We start from the raw sequence: 21,274 nt of genomic DNA on the forward strand, positions 1-21,274 counted from the left end.
CTGAGCATCAGAGCTGCTACCACCAAGGTGCTAAAAAATGCTCCACAGTTTTGTAAAAGGGAGGATAAAATAGAAATACATTACATTACATTACATTACATAGACAAAGGTTACATTACATTACATAGACAAAGGTTAAATTGAACCAGAAAGAAGCTGGACTGCATACAGTGCACCACAGAAACAGTGACACATGTCTCCTAAAGCAATAAATAAATAGAAACTTTTTTTCTACCTTTGTCTTCTGTGGTTTCTGCTTTCCTCATCTTCTTGTAACTCTCTTCCTTCCATCCACTGTCTGCCATCTCTCTTCCCCTATATGGCATCTTCTTTCCTTCTATGCCCCTTCCAGAAACTATATGCCTCCCCTTTCCATCTCTCCTTTCACCCCAATTGGTCTGGCATCTCTATCCTCTCCTTCCCTCTCCCAAACCTTTCCTCTGCAATCCCTTTCCCTTTTTCCCTCATTTCCCTTTTCAGTTTATTTTCTGCATCTGTCTAGATTACGTTCTTACTACCCTCTCATCAATGTCCTTTTTTACTGCCTACCTAAAGCTTGCCATCTCTTTCCCTCACCCCTCCAGTGTTTCCCTAACTCAATCCTTTTCTCCCCATCATGTGCCCTCCTTTTATTTATCCCCTCCTTCCATCATATACACTTTCTCCAACCCTTCCATCTAGTACCTTCTCCTCTCTCTGTCCACTTCCATCCAGCGTCTGCTCCCCTCTTTCTCTCCTCCCATTTCCTTTCTGCATTTCTCCCTTATCTCTCCCATCTGCACTTCCATCCAGCATAGGCTTCCCACTGCCATCCAATGTTTGCCCTTTCTCTCGCCATCCACCCCTCTTCAATCAGCATCTGCCCTCTTTCTTTCCCTCCAATATCCTTCCCCTTATGTCTCTCCCCTTTATCTGTACATCAATCAGCACCACCCTTCCATACCACCCTGCCCCCTTTCTTTCCCTCCACCACTCTTCCATTCCAGCAATCCTGCTCCTTTATCTCCCTTCATGCAGCAAGGTCCCACGATGACTGTAGCTGCTGGCTGCCAGTCCACCCCACTCCGATGTACTTGCTCTGGAGCGGACTCAGCAGCTGCATGCTGGAAGGTCTCGCAATGACTCGAATGCTGGCTCTGCTCCGGAAGAAGGGGGTTGACCCGGCAGATGCATGGAGTTGTGGCAAAATCTTGCAATGACTGCGTCTGACAGGTCCACCCCCTCTGACGTAACTTACTTCTTCCGGAGCAGAGCTGGCAGACGAGTCATCATGGGATCTTCCTGCACCTCAGCGCAGCTGCCGACTCTGCTGCAGAGAAAGTAAGTCAAGGTAATGTGACCATTTATTTTTTTCATCAAAAGGGGACATCTATTAATTGACTGTGTATCCTTTCTTTCATTTATTTCTTTCTGCACTCAGGCCCAGCAATTGTCCCTTTCTATTCTCTCCCTCCTTCCTTCCCATGTCCTTAGTGCCCCCAGTGCCTCCATCCCGTGTCCTTAGTGTCCCCAGTGCCTCCGTCCTGTGTCCTTAGTGCCTCTAGTGTCTCCTTCTCATGTCCTTAGTGCCTCCATCTTGTATCCATAGTGCCCCCAGTGCCTCCGTCCTGTGTCCTTAGTGCCCCCAGTGCCTCCGTCCTGTGTCCATAGTGCCCCCAGTGCCTCCGTCTTGTATCCATAGTGCCCCCAGTGCCCCCTTCCCATGTCTTTAGTGCCCCAGTGCCTCCGTCCTGTGTCCATAGTGCCCCCAGTGCCTCCTTCCCGTATCCATAGTGCCCCCAGTGCCTCCTTCCCGTGTCCATAGTGCCCCCAGTGCCTCATTATGTCCCCCCACTACCTTCCAGATTTTGTCCACCCCTAAAGCCAGCCTGCCTGCCTACCTATCTCCCTCCCTTCCTGCTGCGCTAAAGCCAGCCAGCTTGCCTGCCTACATCCTTCTCTCCCTGCCGTGGAAAAAAAAGCGCCGGTTCGCGCCGCTGCAATCTTACCTCCCCCCCATGTCAATTCTGACGTCGGAGAGGACGTTCCGGGCCAGCCAATCACTGCCTGGCTGGCCCGGAACGTCCTCTCCGACGTCAGAATTGACATGGGAACGACTTCTTGTCGACGGGGTGAGGTATGATTATAGCGTTGCGGGCCGGGGGAAAGGAAGAGCAGAAGGACCCGGACCTGGCCGGCTGTGCACCCCCTCCCCCCCCGTCGTGCACCCGGAGCGGACCACCCCTCTTCCATCTTCCCAAAGTGGAGGGATCAAATCCCTAGAATGGTGAAGAACCCCAGTACATATTCCTATTTTTTTTTAGTGATAATCTTTCATCTAGGTGCATATTGATGATGTCACAACATTGTCAAGATTGTACATCAGACATGTCTACTTGCTCTGAACTACAGCTGTTGTGAGTAGGAATTCTCTTCTTATTTTCTTAGCCTTTTGGGAATGAGGTTTAGTGTGCTATATCTATTTCATGTGTTTTGCTTGAGTAATGCATTATTAAACATTTTTTGACCTTAATATCAAACTGAAGTCCTCTATACCCCACAAAACAGAAGACCCATTCACCTATGTGTGGAGGCCTCTGGCACGCCTAAGTGACATCTAAGTCGCATCAACCTAACTCGCGCCCAACTAACGCCCAAAAGTAGACCTGGTTTTGCAAAGGAGTCTTCTTTACACCAAAAAATAGAAGATTTAGTATGATATATATATATATATATATATATATATTTTTTTTTTTATTATTATTTTTTTCATGTGCTTTGATTGAAGAACACAGAGGCCAAAACAGATTTTCTATAGTAAACAGCAGAGGAACTACACAAATGTTGAAGGTACATGTTTGATATTTGTCCTAGAGAAATGACTGCTTGTGAATCAAGAGGATATAAGCTTGGCTTTGGATTTGGATTTGACATGTGGCTTAGCACCCTGATGTTGTTGGTTCAAATCCTCCCTGCTCTTTGTGACCCTAGGCAACCAGAACAGAAGAGAAATGTGATAAGGGAGCCAAATGTAAATATGACATAGGATATAAGTGGTATATAATAAATAAATAAATAAATGAATAAAATATAATAGTGGTGCCAGCATTTTACTGCATACAATTTTAATGTTAAAAAAAAAAACCAACATAAAATTGCCGTTCTAAAGATGGTATAACGCTAACACGCAATAACATTATAGACATTATTAGGATATCTATGCAATGCCCAAAAGTTGATTCTGCCAAGGACATCTAACAATATAGACGTGCTTAGATGCACTCAGTGCCGCTGAATGTGATTCTCTATAGTGCAGCTATGCATTATAGAATCATGCTCAGTATTGTGCTCCAGGACACATAAACGATGCCTAAACTTTTAGACATCCATAGTAACATAGTAGATGACGGCAGATAAAGACCCGAATGGTCCATCCAGTCTGCCCAACCTGATTCAATTTAAATATTTTTAATTTTTTCTTCTTATTTATTTCTGGGCAAGAATCCAAAGCTGTACCCGGTCCTGTGCTTGGGTTCCTACTGCCGAAATCTCCGTTAAAACCTACTCCAGCCCATCTACACCCTCCCAGCCATTAAAGCCCTCCCCAGCCCATCCTCCACCAAATAGCCATATACAGACACAGACACATCCTTTACAGAATATGTGTTCATGTGCTAATTTTTGTTAGTGGCTACATGCTAATAGCAACATAAGCACATGGCCATTAAATCAAAACATGTAAAATCAGCCATTTTCTAGCTGCAGCAAAAAGTAACCTTAGCGCACAGAAAAAGACCCATGTAATTGCACAATAAGGCTACATTTTGCCCCAGCTTAGTAAAAGGTCCCCTTCATTTGCTAATAACAGGCAAGATATATATATTGATGGGATTTTCCTATATTGCTGCAAATGACAGCCCAGTCCTAACTGTAACTTACCTTGAACCATATTGCAAGGGAAATAATGCAATATAAGCATTCAGTGACATAACACAGAACTTTTAGAGCAACATTGAAATGTCTTTTTGTAAAGACAATATTTAGGAATATATTGGAAGTTTGTAGGGAGCATTGGTAGATCTATTAAACCTGGGAATATTGACAGAAATGAGTACTTGGGAGTGGGGGGTTGAAGGAAAATTGATAATGAGAGAGTAAATGCAAAGTATTGGTGACTTTACGTGTGGTTTGAGTTGTTTAATGCGTAATGTGTAATTGTATTATTTGCCTTAGTTAAGGTGCAATACAAATGAATAAACATAAGCATCACGTAATATAACGTGGGGAGCCGATCAGCAGGGTAGAAGCCCCCTACCCACTTAAAAATCACACTGTATCGATTTGGCTGTATTGATCGCAGCCCTCTGACAGGAGCTTTTGTGCGTGAGTGCCTGCCAAAGATTAGAACTGAAATAAGTCAATGACTGACTTAAAGGAGTTAGGGCGGATATTTAAAAAGGGGAAAGAAATCCTGGGTAGTTGCATATGAAGGATCATGAAGGCTGATCTTTCTCTTTGTTCTCTTATCAGCAAGGTCTCCAGTTGTGCAATCTTGTTTAATAAAATAAACTTAAGCCTTGAGTATAAGAGAGCTGGAAGCCCAAAGGATCAGGCGGGAACTGCCAGACCAAAAATAAAATAAAGTACAGTGCTGGAGAGTATATTAACAAATGTAACAGCTAGAGGCAACAGCACAGTATATGCATTTCACCAGGTTTTTTAACATGTTTCTTTTCTCCCTCAGGGAAATTTATCAGATGCAGTATCTATGAGGGTGGTATACGGAATCTATTGCTATAGGAATTGAAAGCTTTTTTTTTTTTTTTTCTATTCATTACTCTTATCTAGGAGGTGCTTGGCTAATATGTCTATTATTTTGACTTCATAATTTAGGGCTCCTTTTACGAAGGCGCGCTAGCGTTTTTAGCGTGCGCTACAATGACGCGCGTGCTAACCTCGCACTACACGGCAAATACTAACGCCAGCTGTATGGAGATGTTAGCGTGTAGCACCGCTAGCGTATCTTTGTAAAAGGAGCCCTTATTGTAATTCCAAGATTCATGTTGAAATAAAAAAATTATACACTTCTCCCTCTGTATTCGCTGTGATAGGGAACAGACCTGCAAATACATAAAAACCTCAAATAACTCTTTCCTATGTTCGCTGTTTTCTATTAAAACTCATCGTGAATATGGTGGAAGACCTGGCCTGTTCCTGAAGAAGATACAAAACACGGTGAAGAAAGTGCTGGGAATCAGTGATTTTCTCCGTAAACACTTGGAATCAGCGATTTCTCTAAACAAGCAGATGTAATTTTGGAGGGGGGGGGAGGAGCCTGCAAGCTATAAACCGTGAATAATCGAAACCGTGAATGCTGAAACCGCGAATACAGAGGGAGAAGTGTATTAAACATACACTTAGTCTAGGTGCTGATCTTTAAGTCTGTCCTCATGTGATTTTATTACAATTCTGTTGGCAAAAAGTTTGGGATTCCATTTGTTCATTGATTAATATCAAAGTGCCATTAACCATAAATATCATTTTGCTGGGTCGATTTTGCAGAAATATGCCAATTATGGATGAACAGGCCAACTATGCAACTTTGCACACTAACCTCTGGATTCTAGAAATGGTGTGCACATTTTTGTGTGCCACTAAACTGGCTAATCAGCGAATTAGAACCAATAATGTGAGTGTTAACAATCAATTGGTGTTAATGGAGGACAGTTTAGATATGTGGTATCATGCTAGGTGCTATTCTATAAAGATCTACATACAAATCTTATAGCATGTCACTCAAAGAGGGTGTGGCCATAGACGGATCATTGACGGGTCATGGGCATTCGCTAATGCTGCACATAGTATTACTGAATCCCAGGGATCTGCACCTTTACGCAATGCCAGGATTTACCCCAGGTTTCACTCGGTTAAATCCTTATACCCAAAGTTTGGTGTGGAAACTGGATCTAAGGGCTCTTTTTATCAAGGTGCGCTACGGGGGTTAGCGCGTCGCACATTTCATCACGCGCTAACCCCCGTGGCAAGCCAAAATACTAACGCCTCATCAATGGAGGCGTTAGCGGCTAGCGCGGCAGGCGGTTTAATGCGCGGTATTCCATGCGTTAAACCCTTACCGCAACCTTAATAAAAGGAGCCCTAAGTGTCATTCTGAAAATGGCTTGCAACTCAGAGCACCATTTATAGAATAGCACCCCACACACATTTTTTCAGTGCCATTTTACAGTGCCAATTTATTGAATCTAGTTGAAAGCATAAAAGGGGTCTTTTACTAAGGCGCGTTAGCTTTTTTAGTGCACTCTAAATGCTAGTGCTTCCATGGAATATAATGGGCGCGTTAGCATTTAGCATGCGCTTTTCATAAATTAATGCTTAGTGCTTATGTGAGTAAATGACAAGTAGTGACATCATGTACACACATATGAGATGATGTTTTATATAGTTGTGCAGTCAGTATAAAGAAAGGCAAGTATATTGTCCAATACAACCAGGTTTCGGCAGTAAAAACTACCTTCTTCAGGGGAAAAAACAACTAAGGCTCTAAAAATGTATTTTATTTTTATTTTTTTATTTATTCAATTTTCTATACCGCTCTCCCAAGGGAGCTCAGAACGGTTTACATGCATTTATTCAGGTACTCAAGCAGTTTTCCCTATGATGTAATAGCCTAAAGATAAAACCTGTAAACAAAAACACAGTTTCCGACTGAGTCCAACTGAGCACAATGATAAAACGTAACATGTTGTCGTCTCTCATTGGGCTATGATAAGAGCTTACAATCTAAACAGGCAAGACAGACAAATAGGATGTCATGGATACAGTTAAGGGGAACAGTTAATAATTTGGCTGGGTTGGAGGGCAGAGGGAGTACAGGACATTCATGTCATTGTGACATCACTGATGAGATTGGCTCTTATTGGTGGAATGAGGCATTATGACATCACAAGCTCAGCTCTGCTTCCCAAAGACTGAAACTCTTCACACTACTACTACTACTACTACTATTAATTATTTCTATAGTGCTACCAGATGTATGCAGTGCTGTACAGAGTCACAAAGAAGACAGTCCCTGCTCGAAAAAGCTTACAATCTAAACAGGCAAGACAGACAAACAGGATGTCATGGATACAGTTAAGGGGAACGGTTAATCAGCTGGCTGGTTTGAAGGGTTAAGGATTGAAAGCTATCTGCCCTTTGATCCCTTCTCCCAACTCTGCCAGGCAGAAACTCCTCAGCCTCTCCTCAAACCCACCTCCAATCCCGCAAAGAGGAAACACTGCTTCAGCTTTCAACTTGGGATCCTGCACAGTCGAGACCTTAAGGTCTGCCCTAAATCTGCTCCCGACCATGCCTTGTTGCTGGTAGGCACCTCGTTGTAGACGCCAACCTCAAAATGGTAGGCACCTACTGAGTTAGATGCCTACCAGCTATATCATTTTTTCAAATCATTCTTAATTGGTCTTTAATAGTGCTTTCAATTATCAGCACTGATTAAGCTGATTAAAAATATGTTAGGCATCTAGATTAGCTAGGCATGCCCATCTAGGCGCCTAGCCTTAGGTGTCTTAGAATCAGGGCACTGGTGCCTAAATATTGGTGCCCTTTATAGAAGTGCCCTTTTATTTTGTAAATAACTGTTTAACATGTATACATGTGAATCAATTCTGTTTTTTTTCCTGTTACCTATGTTCCTTTTATGTGTTGTGCAGGTTGTCGGGCTTCCAGCTTCCTTCGTCTTTAGTAAGCACAGGCTCAATACTGACCCTTTGGTTTACCACCGATTTTGCTGTGAGTGCTCAAGGTTTTAAAGCAATCTATGAAGGTAAGGTGTGGTTTTCTTCATTGTAAGAGATTTTAGCAAAGAATGGCTGTTTTCTTCTTCTTTTTTTTTTTTTTTTCATGTTGCAGATCCTTCAGTTGTGTTCCTTGTAGGAAAAAAGTCTGTGGAAATTTGACGTGCTCTCTTATGATTTGTTTTCCTGTTACAAGAAAACTGTCCCCTGCTAAGCTTTATTATTGTATCTTTATGTGGCAAATCTTGATATTTTTAATATAAGGGCAGATACGGAAACGTGTTGATAGAGGCACATTTGGGAAACTACTTAAAACACAACTGTTTGTAAATGCCATTTTATAGAGTTTGACTTCTTCTGATTGTAGAGATTATCTGAGGATCTAATCTGATGTTTATTTGTCTTTTAATTTGTTCTAAATTTAGATATGCAATATTCTGTAAACCATCTAGGTTTAAGACAGTATAGAAAATTTTAAAATAAAATAAGTAAAAGGGCATTGAAATATAAACTTAAATATTGACAATTCTAATAATTTGTGTGCAGTAAAAGCAACGGTTCATGTTGAATTCTCGATATTGCTTTAACTGGATGTTTGTCAGTACTATCTACTTTTCCATTGCTTTGAAATTCAGTGAAGTCAACAGCACAAAAATACAAGGTCTCCCTCTCCTCCCATATACTGTATATCTTCTGTACAAGATTTCTAAGATTTTTCAATTGTATTCTTTGCAATGGCATTTGAATCAGCAAAAAAATGGCTATTATTTCTTATAAGAGCTTAATTTCCTTTCCTATTTGATCCTTAGTATTATCTTCATTTCCTTACAACTATGTCTCTTCGACCCTTATCTCGCACCTTCTTGTTTTCAACTACTCCATGTATCAATTACTCATTCTGAATTGCCATATGGCATTCCACAATATACCATTTAAATCTGAATGTACTGTATCTGTGAAAAATTATGCCTACTTTTATAATAAGAACTTTTGTTCTAAATATTCCTTTATTGTGAAACATAAAAGCATTTTGTGCATTTATGGCTTTGAGATCTTTAAATATCTCTGACACCTCCTCCTCCTCCTACTTTCTTCTAGTGTATAAAGATACTTAACGGAAAATTATCAACATGGGCTACCATTAAGATGTATTATTTGATTGTTAATCCCAGTTATCAGTAACTAGGTCTTATTGTATAAAATAGGACCTAGGCTAAAATAGAACAAGTTAGTGGTAAAATAATGGTAATCCATATTAATTATTTCTCCTTTGTGTTTCACTTACTCCCCCCCCTTTTACAAAAACGCAGAAGAAGTTTTTAGTGCAGGCCGGCACGCTGAATTTGATGCGCTGCTTCTGACACTCAGAGGAACTCTATGAGCGTCGGGAACAGAGCAGATCATTCAGCCGATGCTTAAAAAGTGCTTTTGCGGGTTTGAAAAAGGAGGAGTTAACAGCATAACATCAGCTCTCATTTACTATGTTACTATGTGGGATGACCACAGAGGATCTCTAATTAGGATATGGACTGGAGTGAGCTTCAATGGCAGCTCCAGCATTTGGAACATAAGGACAGTACTGGATAGACTTCAAAGGTCTATTGCCCAGAAATAACAAAGAAAACATACATTTTAAATTAATTATATTACATTAGAGATTTCTATTCCGCCATTGCCTTGTGGTTCAAGGCGGATTACAAAAGAATTACAAAAAACGTATTACAAGAAGAAGATATCTGGTAATTTCTAGAGGAGATAAAGAGTAGATGAGGTTGCTTTGGGGAATCGGGAAGGTATTGGGAAGTAGCTAATGGTATTAAGTTGTTTGCAGGAATTTCTTGAAAAGTAGCGTCTTTACTTCTTTTATGAATGTTTTGTAGTCTGGGGTCATAAGTAGATTGGAGATTTGGTTGTCATGTGACTACAGGGCAGACTGGATGGACCATTCAGGTCTTCAGCTGCTGTCATTTATTATTTATGGAGCAGACTTTGCACTATTTTCATAGTTCTATTTCATATATATCTTTGACAAATGAAGAAAAAGAAGAACATAGTAACATAGTAACATAGTAGATGACAGCAGATAAAAACCCGAATGGTCCATCCAGTCTGCCCAACCTGATTCAATTTAAATTTTTTAATTTTTTTTCTTAGCTTTTTCTGGACAAGAATCCAAAGCTCTACCTGGTACTGTGCTTATGTTCCAACTGCCGAAATCTCCGTTAAAACCTACTCCAGCCCATCTACACCCTCCCAGCCACTGAAACCCTCCCCAGCTCATCCCCCACCAAAGAAAGGACATTTCAGGACGTACACAAGAGAAACAAAGAGTAGAAGGGAGTGGATACTGGATCCACAGATGCAACAAGAAACAAATGGAAGAGGAATCAATATTGTCTCGCTAGGACCAATAGTAGAGGAGGGAACAGAATGACAGAATTGATGAAACTATCCTGGATGCTCAAATTTTTGTTTTCCATATTGGTCCAAACATAAAGGGGCTATCTTATGTGAGATTGTCTTTTATCTGGGTCAATATGGTAGTTGCTGATTTCCTTTAGTTCATTTCTGTCATCTAGTTGCCTTCGGTGCCAACTTCAGTGTTCACCCTCTTATACAATATATCTTGGTATCATCTACAAAATAAAAATCTTGCCTTGAACCCGTCTGCGATATTAGCTATTAAAATAGAAAACAGATGGGTGTAAATGCCAGTCATTTCTATTCTCTACCACTACTTTAAGTCTTGTTTACTACATTAGGACCCATCTCTAGACTTCCCAGATTATGGTTCTCATATGTTAATCTTTGTTAAGGCCTTAGGAAAAGCAAGGTAAAGGGGCCTTTTTACTAAACTTCAAAATTAGTCATTCATGTTTTGAAAGGTGCTTTGCCCTAACTTTGCTCCAGAACATTCCGTATAATGCTAAGAAGATTAGAACGTTTTTTGCAGACACTATCCATAACTTGTACCGAATTTCAGGCTGGTGATCAATCAATCTCCAGTAAATATATAAGATCTTTTAAAAACTGGGCCCTATGATTTTTCAAAATGACAGCCATAGAAAATATTAATGTAGTAGGAAAATCCATTTGCTAGTTATTAAGTTAATCAAATACCATGGTATCATCTACTATTTGATATTTGACCCTTCTCTGTACATGGGAAAGTGAAACAACATGGCAACCACAGACCTACTACTACTACTATCCATTCAGTCATGTCTGACCCTTGAATACTCTGTAGACCAGTTCTCGCATTGCCTCCCTGTAATGTAGGCTAGGGTTTTAAAGGCCTACATTATAGGCACATAAATCCTTTAGAGAATTGTGCCTAGTAGCGCTTATGTCTTTTTCTACCCCTAAACACGCCTACTTTGGTGCTAGGCATTATCTTTTGTAGAATTGTGGCTAAGAAAATAGATGCCTATATCCCAATTAAATTTTTTTTTTAAATTATGAGCTTGTTAAAGCTCATTATTGAAGCCAATTTACTAATAAGTTAGGCGCTTATCTATTTAGGCACCTGTCTTTATGAGCTTAACTTTAGGCACCGTTTATAGAATTCCTATAGATTTGAAGGGCTAAAGAGCCTGATGAATCAAGGTATGTAAAGAAACTGGAAGCCAGTGTTTAATTAATAAAGGGGATATGTGATCATTTTATAAAGCATTGCAAAGAAATCTTACTTCTGTGTTTTGAAAAGCTGAAGACAATGAATCTGATATTAGTAGAGCCTGGCATAGACCACATTGCAATAATCCAGATGGGGAGAAAAAAAACCCTAATAAAATAACCAGAGAGTGTTAGGTCTTAAAATCAAAGAGATGATGAATTGTCCGCATATGATGGAGCACTAAAATCCCTGAATGAATTACAGAAGAAATTTGAGCTTTAAAAGAAAGAGCAGACTCAAAATGCTAAACAAAATTTTCAGCCACTAGAGACCATTTCTAGGGGAGGAGGCTGCTATTTCAGTGCTGATGGCTTCAACTATACCTGTGAGACAGTTCTATAATAGGAATGTGCATAGAGGAAATATTTTGTTCAATTTAGAAAAATTTTTGACCTTTGTTCCTAATTTTTGGATCTTTGCTTTAGTTAATTTCACAAATTTAATACAATTTTCTTAAAGCAATCGGAACATTTAAATGTGAACACATTAAGAGTGATGCTATAAACTAGGCGCTAACATTTACATGTGTGTTATTATGCAAATGTTTAGAATACTAGCATATATGGAAGGGCATAATCGAAAGGGACATCTAAGTCCGTTTACATCCATATCGCAAGTCGTTCAAAGTTAAAAAAAAAGCCTAAGACACATTTTCGAAAGATATGTCCAACTTTTTTTTTGTTTTGAAAATCGTCTAATTATACGTCCTGCTGATCTGATCGTCCAAGCCACTAAATCGTCTATCTTTATACCACATTTCCGTCCAACATTCCGTCCAAGTCCAAAACGCCTAGAACAAGCCCTGTTGGATGTGGAAGGGGTCTGCAAAGTGATGGACTGCACACCCAGATATACCACCTAAATAGTGGGGTACCTTACAGGGCACCGCTGTGAACCTCACAAGAAGGGTGCCATGGTTTCTCCTCACTACAACTCCCTTATAGGTGATGGTGAGCCCCCCAAACCACCTCCAGAATCCCCTAGATCTACTTATCTAGCACCCCAATAGCCTGTATGGCTGCAGGAGCCACTTATATGCCAGTAAAAAAGGGTTTTGGGGTGTATAGGGCAGTGCACATGTTTCAGTATCAATGCAGTGATTACAGGGGGCTTACGGGCATGGGTCCTCCTCTCTATGGGTCCCTAACACACCCCCAAGACGACTTAAGCTGCCTCTGGGCTGGACGATTAGGCTTTCCTATGCCAGGTGATGATGGTCTGGAGGCTAAAATTTAAAGTTGTGAATAAAATTTTTATGGGGGTGGGGGGGGTTGGTGATCACTGGGGTAGTGTGTGGAGGTCTGTGTTATGTGTTTGCAGTGCTTATCTGGTGGGTTTTTGTGACTTAGACCATGTTTTACATCTAGGCTCTGTTGTTAAACTTTCGGTTATACATGCTGTATGACTAAGTCTAAGCCGGCCCATGTCCCGCCCAACTCCTGTCCTCGACATGCCTCCCGAAACACCCCGTTTAGCTTTGGACGTTGAGCAGCACTGTGAAGGCCTAGGTCATTTTAAAATACGTCCAAAACCCAGTTTTATTATCGGCGCTTGGACATTTTTGAGAAATGTTCATCCAAGTGCCGACTTAGGCCAGTTTTTGGACGTTTTTCTCTTTCGATTATGAGTCCCATGATGTTCTGTAAGTTTGCACTGGGGCAGATAGGGAAAAAATGTTTGAGTACCTGAATTAAAACCATTTAGACTATGAGTGGTGTATACTGTAAATGCTAAAAATAAATAAATAGTATATATTTGTACATTGGGTATATATTTGGTTGGAACTTGAACCGGCGCCCACCTATAAGTGTAACTTACAGAATACTATAACTTGTGCAAATCACTCTGGGCATTTCCGTGGAAACCTGGATTATGCTAGTATTCTATAATGTAACCCTGGCACCTTGCTTTCTTTATAGAATAGACTTATACTCAATGGCCTCATGAAACCTAAATGGAGGTGCCTAGTTATGGAATTATCCCACTGACTGTAGAATATATTAATTTATGGATTAATGCATGCTAAAGTGATTTTGTGTGCATGGATGAACTGAATTCAGACTTGCAAATTCACATTCTTCTTTTATAATTTGTCTTAATGAGAAATTATTTTTCTGTAGACCAATGCAATGGGTTTATGATATAAAAGATAATATTTCATGATCCCCATTTTATCAAGCTGTGCTGCCAAGCAGTGTGAACTAAATGTCGAGCTGCCCATTCCCAATTTTATGGGTGACCTAGCATTTAGCTTGCGCTGCTTGATAAAAAAGGAGTATATTTTTTTATTTTGGTGGCTATAATAAAGCTTGCGTGGTTTAGTGGGGGTTTTAAAAAAATTATTTGACGCCCTTATTATTTTAGTTAAAGAATTTCTAAATCTGTGTGTAGCTTTTACTGAATCTACATGTCTAACCCCACCTTTTACTAAACAGCAATAGCAGATATTAGCACAGAGAACCGCGTTGAATGCTCCACGCTGCTCCTGACATTCTTAAGAACTCTATGAGCATTAGGAGCCATGCGGAACATTCAGTGTGGCTCCTTGCACTAATAACCACTATCACAGTTTCGTAAAAGGGGGTGGGGGGGGGGGAGATGTGTCTCAATTAACTGGCCAGGTGGAGAGAGCAAAAAGTATAGTCAGTATTCTTACCACCGGATTTGGAAATTGGTGGTCAATTAGAGGAGTCCTCAGGGGACTGAAATAACCTTATATGATATCTGTGTGGTTGTTGCTGAGGTTTTTCTGTATGGTTGTTGGACCGAGGTTGCTTTGAGCAGGATTTTTCAATTGAGTGTGGTCTTTCTCATATTAATGAAACTATTATTAAATGAATTTATTTATTTAAAACATTTTTACCCCACATCTGCCATTCTGGGTGGCTTACAATTCACACACATAATACAAATTTGTTGAACAGGTTCAAATTGCAAAAGTTATGACCTAAGTTGAGGTATTGCAAGCCACTGCAACTTCTCCCCATAAGCCCCCACTGAGATATGACCTTATGAGCCAGCTATACCGCTATACCTCATACAACAAATACCCAATGGCCTTTTCTAAACTTTTCACTGTATCATAGGTAGTATAATGTTCATCACAATACTATCACCGTAAGCAAACTCCTATTACCTGCCTAGAACTATCAGTATTATCTTAACAGTGTTTGCCCAATGACCATCTCAGATTTATTACTGTAAGCATCACCGATTGTTCATTGTCAAATTGCCACCTTATGTATCCTCTTGTTAACCACTTTGATCAAATTTATCACTGTAAACATGGATTGTTCAATGTCAAATTGTCACTGTGAGTATCCTTTGTAATCCACCTAGAACTTTGAATAGCGCAGAATAGAAATACTGTGCAAATAATGTTAAAAATTCTTTATGAGGACAAAATACTTTAGAAAAATCTGAGAGACCATATGACCTAAGACTACTGAATTTTTCCTTCTCATTATCCCAGGAATAAAGGCATATTATTTTAAAGTATTTGAAAGCGTTTTTACTGTACCTTGAGGCGAACTCTCTCATTAGATAACATGTATTGTTTACCCAAGGAGTCTAGAATAGTTGATTTCCTTATTGAGAGTGAGACTTAAAACATTCTTTGCATGCTCAATATGTGGAATACTGATGAGAAAAGCTTAGAATTGGGGTTGGCTTGTATGAGAGGCTGCTGAAAAGTAGTTAGTGGTCCAACCAACAAAGTTGGAACAGTCTCCAACAAGAGCTATACACTTAGGGCCAGATTCTGTATAGGACACCCAGTCTCAGAAGCCGCCTAAGCGGCTTTCGAGAATCACACACGGGTGTCCCATAGAGAATCGCATATATCCCCACGGACAGATGCCTAAGCCCGCCTAATAACCCGATTCTCTAACCAGCATCTGTGTCACAGGCGCCGGTTAGAGAATCAGGTTGCCGCTGAGCTTATCGTGACAAGGGATCTCATTGCCACAATAAGTTTAGCGGCAACCTGTCCCCCTCCCCGTGAAGACTTCCAGTAGGAGGGATGCCCGGTCCCTCCTGTTGGAACACCCCCCCACCTTCATGAATATTGCAGGTATCCCCCCAGCTGGACATCCCCCCCCCCAGCAACCCATAAAGCACTGAGAATGGGCAGGCCTGCCATTGTGAGAAGGCGGGCCAGCCAGCTAGAGGCAGGAAGGATGGAGAGTAGACTACTCCAACTTTGTTTGGTTGGGCTGAGAACTTTTCAGCGGCCCCTTGTATATACTTGCCTCATTTACTCAATAGTTATTGATATGCTGAAAATGGAAGTGGTCTGTAATTTGGCTGTTTTGTCACCTGTGATTGATTTTGAAAACAGTTGTGGTTGATTTTGAAGCTATCCTCTGCTCTTTTGTGCTGAAAATTAATTCTGAAATTTAATGAAAGAAAATACTTATTTGCACCATAATGGACTCTATGTGGCAAGTGCTTTCCAATTAGATTGGGGGGTCTCAACTCAGTCCTTGGGGAACAAGCCAATCTGGTTTCAAGATATATACAATGAATATGCATGTAACAAATTTACATGCATTTCTTCCAGTACATGCAAATCAATCTCATGCATATTCATTGTGGGCATGCTGAAAAACTGAAGGGCAAGGTGGGGCCTGACGACTGGGTTCAGAACCCTTGCCTTACATACAAAATTTTAAAAACATTTGTATAATATGACTAATTAATATTTGAACCATCTATGAACTCAATTTTTTTAAAATAAAAATACCAAGATATTTGTGTTGGTTTTATGTTTGCATGTTTTGTTTTGTTTTTTAGGGGGAAAAAAAGATAATTTCCTTCAGTATGTCAATAATGTAAGGGAACTACTTATTCCAAATGTGTTTCTTTTCTTCAGAGTAATATTGGTGCTGATGGGCAGTAATTTGCCTTCCAGAGATGCAGAGCTCTTAAGAAACTAGTACAAACAGTTATGATCATGAGAGAAGCTATGAACTGTGTATTTCTAATGTGAAATGTCAGATTGATTTAAAGAATATGTCTCTGCCTGTCTGCCTATTCTTCCACTATAAATAGAACAAAAGATGGTCAGTGGTAATGAAATTCAATGGAATGGCTCCGATGACATCCTAAAACACACAATGCCAGTAAGGTTAGATATCAGAACAACAGATATACAGTATAACAACCCAAGAACACTGAAAGAGAAAAATGGAAATTCTTATAGATCAATGGGAGTCCAGGGTTATCTCCGTGGGGCACAGCACACATTAGGCATATTGATGTTTGCTAGTTGCCTGTTGTCCTTTCAGTCCTTTATGAATATGGCATTCTGTTATCTCAGTGAGAATAATTTAATTTTTTTTCTCTATAAGCCCAACTGAGTTTTCTACAGCAGCGTAGAGAATATTTATAGGTGTGAATGAGAAAAAAAAGAATGAACTGTTAAGAGTTCAGTTTTTTAAATTTATTGTCTTTTTTTATTTGTATTTATGGGAACGGAAAATATGAGGGGCCGCTGAAAAGTTCTTAGCACAACTAAGAAGAGAATGATGTAGAGCAGGGGTGCCCAATAAGGTCGATTGCGATCGACCGATAGATTGCCAAGGCAAAGCGAGTCAATCGTGGAGCCCATCCCGGGCTCCGTGATAGATTCACTTTGCCTTGGCGATCTACTGGGCTGATCAGCCTGCCTTTCCCCGACATCAATTCTGCTGTTGGAGAGGAAGTTCGGGCCAGCCAGTCGCTGTCTGGCTGGGCTGGAACTTCCTCTCCGACGGCAGCATTGATGTCGGAGAGAAGAATGCTGGTCGGTCTGATGCAGGGAGAGCTAGGGGTGGTGGCAGCAGCAGTGGCTTGGGGGAGGGCAGTGAGACAAAAGGAAAGAAGAGAAACAAAAAAAAGAAAGGGGGCATGAAGAGAGAAAAAAAAGAAAGGGAGGCAGGGAGAAAGATAGGGCAGGGAGAGAGGAAGAAAAAGTTGGGGAAGGGAATGAGGTCTGGAAGCATAAAGCAGGCTGAAAGAAGGGAAGAAAGATTGGATGCACAGTCAGAAGAAGAAAGTGCAACCAGAGACTCATGAATGAAATCACCAGACAACAAAGGTAAGAAAAATGATTTTATTTTCAATTTAGTGATCAAAATGTGTCTGAATTTATATCTGCTGTCTATATTTTGCACTATGGCTCCCTTTTACTAAACCACAATAGTGGTTTTTAGCGCAGGGAGCCTATGAGCGTCGAGAGCAGTGCTAGGCATTCAGTGCAGCTCCCTGCACTAAAAACTGCTATTTTGATTTAGTAAAAAGGGAAGGGGGTATATTTGTCTATTTTTGTATGGTTGTTACTAAGGTGACAGTGCATAGAGTCATCTGCCTTGACCTTTTTGAAAAAACCCCGGAATAGGAATGATAATTAACATTTTCTCAGCGTATAGTGTGCTTTGTGGTTTTAAAAAAAAATTATTATTGGTAGATCATTTTGACTTGGTCATTTTAAAAGTAGCTCGCAAGCCCAAAAAGTGTGGGCACCCCTGATGTAGAGCCATGAAAATTACAAGTTATTCCATACTTTTTTTTATACTTTCCTTTTCATTTCATATATGCCTAACTCCCATGGTATCTCAAAAGAGGGTTTGGCAATGGGTATATTGTGGGTGTTCCACAATAATAAAGTGTAACATGATCTGTTTTCTTTAAATTAAAAATTAAACACATGGCAGTATTTTGTACAATACATAATCTTTGAAATGTTTTACGATAACCTGACAGATGTACTATATTACAATAGTCCAGAATACTTAAACTAAACTAAACCTTAAGTTTATATATCATATCCTCTCCATAGAGATGGAGTTCGGCACGGTTTACAAGAGCTTTAATATAAGGAAGGAAAAACATAATAAGAATTAGTTGATTATAAAGAGGGTAGCGAGATTTACATTTTTGAGAATAGCCAGGTTTTCAGATGTTTTTGGAATAATTGGAAGGAGCCCAGATTCCACAGCAGGACAGGAAGGTTATTCCAAAGCTCAATGATTTTGAAGAAGATAGATTCCCTAATTTTCCAGCATAGATAATGCCTTTTGCGAGGGAAAGATAGTTTAAGTTTTTGGATGGATCTGATAGTGTCAGGTCTTGTAGAATTCCAAGATAGTGGAATTAGAGGAGGAAGAATGCCATGCAAGATCTTGAATGTTAGGCAGGCACACTTAAAGTGAACCCTAGAAATTACTGGAAACCAGTAAAGTTTTGACAGAGGCGGGGAAACATTATCAAATTTACTTTTTGCGAAGATCAACCTAGCCGCAGTATTCTGGATCTGCGGAAGTTTTTGAAGACTTTTCTTGCTTAGACTTAGATAGATGGAATTGCAGTAGTTGAGCCTGGAAAGAATGATTGGTTGTACTTTTATCAAGGATCTCACTTTTCTCAATATGTGGAGACTAAAAAAACATTTTTTTTACCAGAGAGTTGAGATGGCCATTAAATGAAAGTGTAGAGTCAATAATGATGCCCAAAACTTTGCTTGCGAATTCAATCTGCAGTGTGGGACCAGAAGGTAATGAAATGAGTGTGGGTAGCTGATCTAATTTTGGGCCAAGCCAAAGTAATTTTGTTTTGGACTCATTCAGCTTCATTTGTACAGTGAGGGCCCAGGATTGGAATTTCGTTATGCATGCTGTTATATTCTCAGTGAGGTTAGTAAGATTCTCAAGAAGGACAAGGATGTCATCTGCATATGTGTATAATGTTTTAAAGGGCGATAGTTGGAAAAGTTTCAAAGTAGACATATAGATGTTGAAAAGAATAGGGGACAAAAGTGATCCCTGTGGTACTCTGCCCAATGGCTTCCAAGGAGAAGACATGGTTCCATTCATATTAACAGTGTATGAGCAAGATTGTAAGAATTTTGAGAACCAGTCTAAGGCTGTGGAATCAATGCCTATCTCAGAAAGTTGGTAAATTAGAATATCATGGTGGGCAACATCAAAGGCCGCAGATACATCAAATTGTAATAGGATAGCAAACTTATTACAAGAGTGCAGTTGTTGAACTTTTGAAATTAATGAGGACAGTAGGAATTGGGTCTGAAGCCATATTGGCAAGGTAAAAGAAAGGAGAATCTCTCTAAATAAGATGAGAGCTGAGTAGATATGATAGACTCTACATTAAAGATTGTACGAATAACCTGAAAAAAGTAGTGTTGAATGATCTAATTGTTCATGGTTTCTATAATGTAAAGAAGCTTTCTCAGACAAGAACACTAATGTGATCACTCATGGATAGATTTTTTTTATCAAAGTATACTCTTAAAATCCTGTTTGTTGGGGTAATAGGGTAGGACACTCCATTCAGAGTCAAATTTTCTTTTGTACGTTTGGTAGGAGATGCAAAGAAAAATTTAGTTTTATCTGGGTTAAGTTCAAAATCCCTCATCCAGTGATCTACAGTCTGAAAAACCTTTGAAATCAACTGAGCAGCTGATAAAAGATTGGAAAAAATAGGAATTACTAAAGTTATGCCATCTGCATAACTTCTTGAACCCAAGGAAGCGAGATAAATATTGAAAAGTACTGGAGAAAGAGGAGATCCTTGAGGAACCACAAGTATCTGACAAGACCCCATTAAAACTGACTTGATAAGTATGTAATTCAAAAAGATCTCAGAATCATTGCAATACTTTGCCAGAGATGCTGATGGCATCCAAACAATTAAGTAGAACATTAGGCTCAACCAAATCAAAAGCACTACTTAAATCAAATTGCATAATCAATGTTCCCATTCCCTTACTAAACAAAGCGTACAAATAGTTCAGTAGTGAGGCAATCAATTTCTCTGTACTATGAAGAGGACAAAATCCTGATTGCGACATGTGTAGAATTAGAAATTGTTCCAGATAGTCCAAGAATTGTAAATAAATAAGTCCTTCCATCAGTTTTACAAACAGAATAATAGATGCAATTGGCTTATAATTAGAGACCTGTGTAATAGATTATTTAGGATTTTTGATAATAAATGTAATTATTATATGCCCTTTACCTTTGGGGAAACTCAACCTTTTCAAACATGTGATTTAACAATCTAAGAGATCTTTTCTGAAATGTTGCAGAAGAAACTTTCGTCAGAGCAGGGGGGGCATAAATCAAATGTCTCGTGCATATTCATTATCCCCTATGCATGTTCATTAGGGATATCCTGAAAACACGATTAGCTGGAGGTCCCCCAGGATAGGGTTGAGAACCACTGTGTTATACCAATCACAAACATAAATGCTATTATGCTACAACTTTTTTGGCGGAACCGTTAGCCATGCTCTTCAATCTCTCCCTAAGTATGGGGAGAGTCCTCCTGGACTGGAAAACTGCCAATGTTGTTCCTCTGCGCAAAAAGGGTTGCAGAGCGGAGGCTGCGAATTACAGATCAGTAAGTCTCACATCAATAGTGTGCAAACTCATGGAAACTCTACTTAAAAGGAAATTAGACACAATATTGGATGAGGGGAATCTGAGGGATCCCTGTAAACATGGATTCACTAGGGGCAGGTCATGTCAATCCAATCTTATCAGCTTCTTTGACTGGGTGACAGGAAAGCTAGACTCGGGAGAGTCTCTGGACATAGTGTACTTGGATTTCAGTAAGGCGTTTGACAGTGTCCCACACCGTAGACTATTAAACAAGATGAAATCGATGGGGTTAGGTGAGAAACTAACGGCATGGGTCAGTGATTGGCTGAGTGGAAGACTTCAGAGGGTGGTGGTCAATGGCACCCTCTCTAAGACTTTGGAGGTGACTAGCGGAGTGCCGCAGGGATCAGTCCTGGGACCATCCCTTT

The 21,274-nt window shown here is 39.9% G+C and overlaps 1 protein-coding gene across 1 annotated transcript in view; it reads left to right on the top strand.

The window, feature by feature from the left end:
* The window catches only part of CSMD1 (CUB and Sushi multiple domains 1), a 2,397,241-nt gene that overhangs the window by 133,065 nt on the left and 2,242,902 nt on the right, over positions 1 to 21,274 (top strand). Inside the window, exon 2 of the mRNA XM_033936341.1 lies at positions 7,707 to 7,819. Within this exon, the coding sequence (XP_033792232.1) occupies positions 7,707 to 7,819 (113 nt within the window). The remainder of the gene's footprint in view (positions 1 to 7,706; positions 7,820 to 21,274) is intronic.

This window comes from Geotrypetes seraphini, chromosome 3 (assembly GCF_902459505.1).
Source record: "Geotrypetes seraphini chromosome 3, aGeoSer1.1, whole genome shotgun sequence".
Taxonomy (NCBI): domain Eukaryota; kingdom Metazoa; phylum Chordata; class Amphibia; order Gymnophiona; family Dermophiidae; genus Geotrypetes; species Geotrypetes seraphini.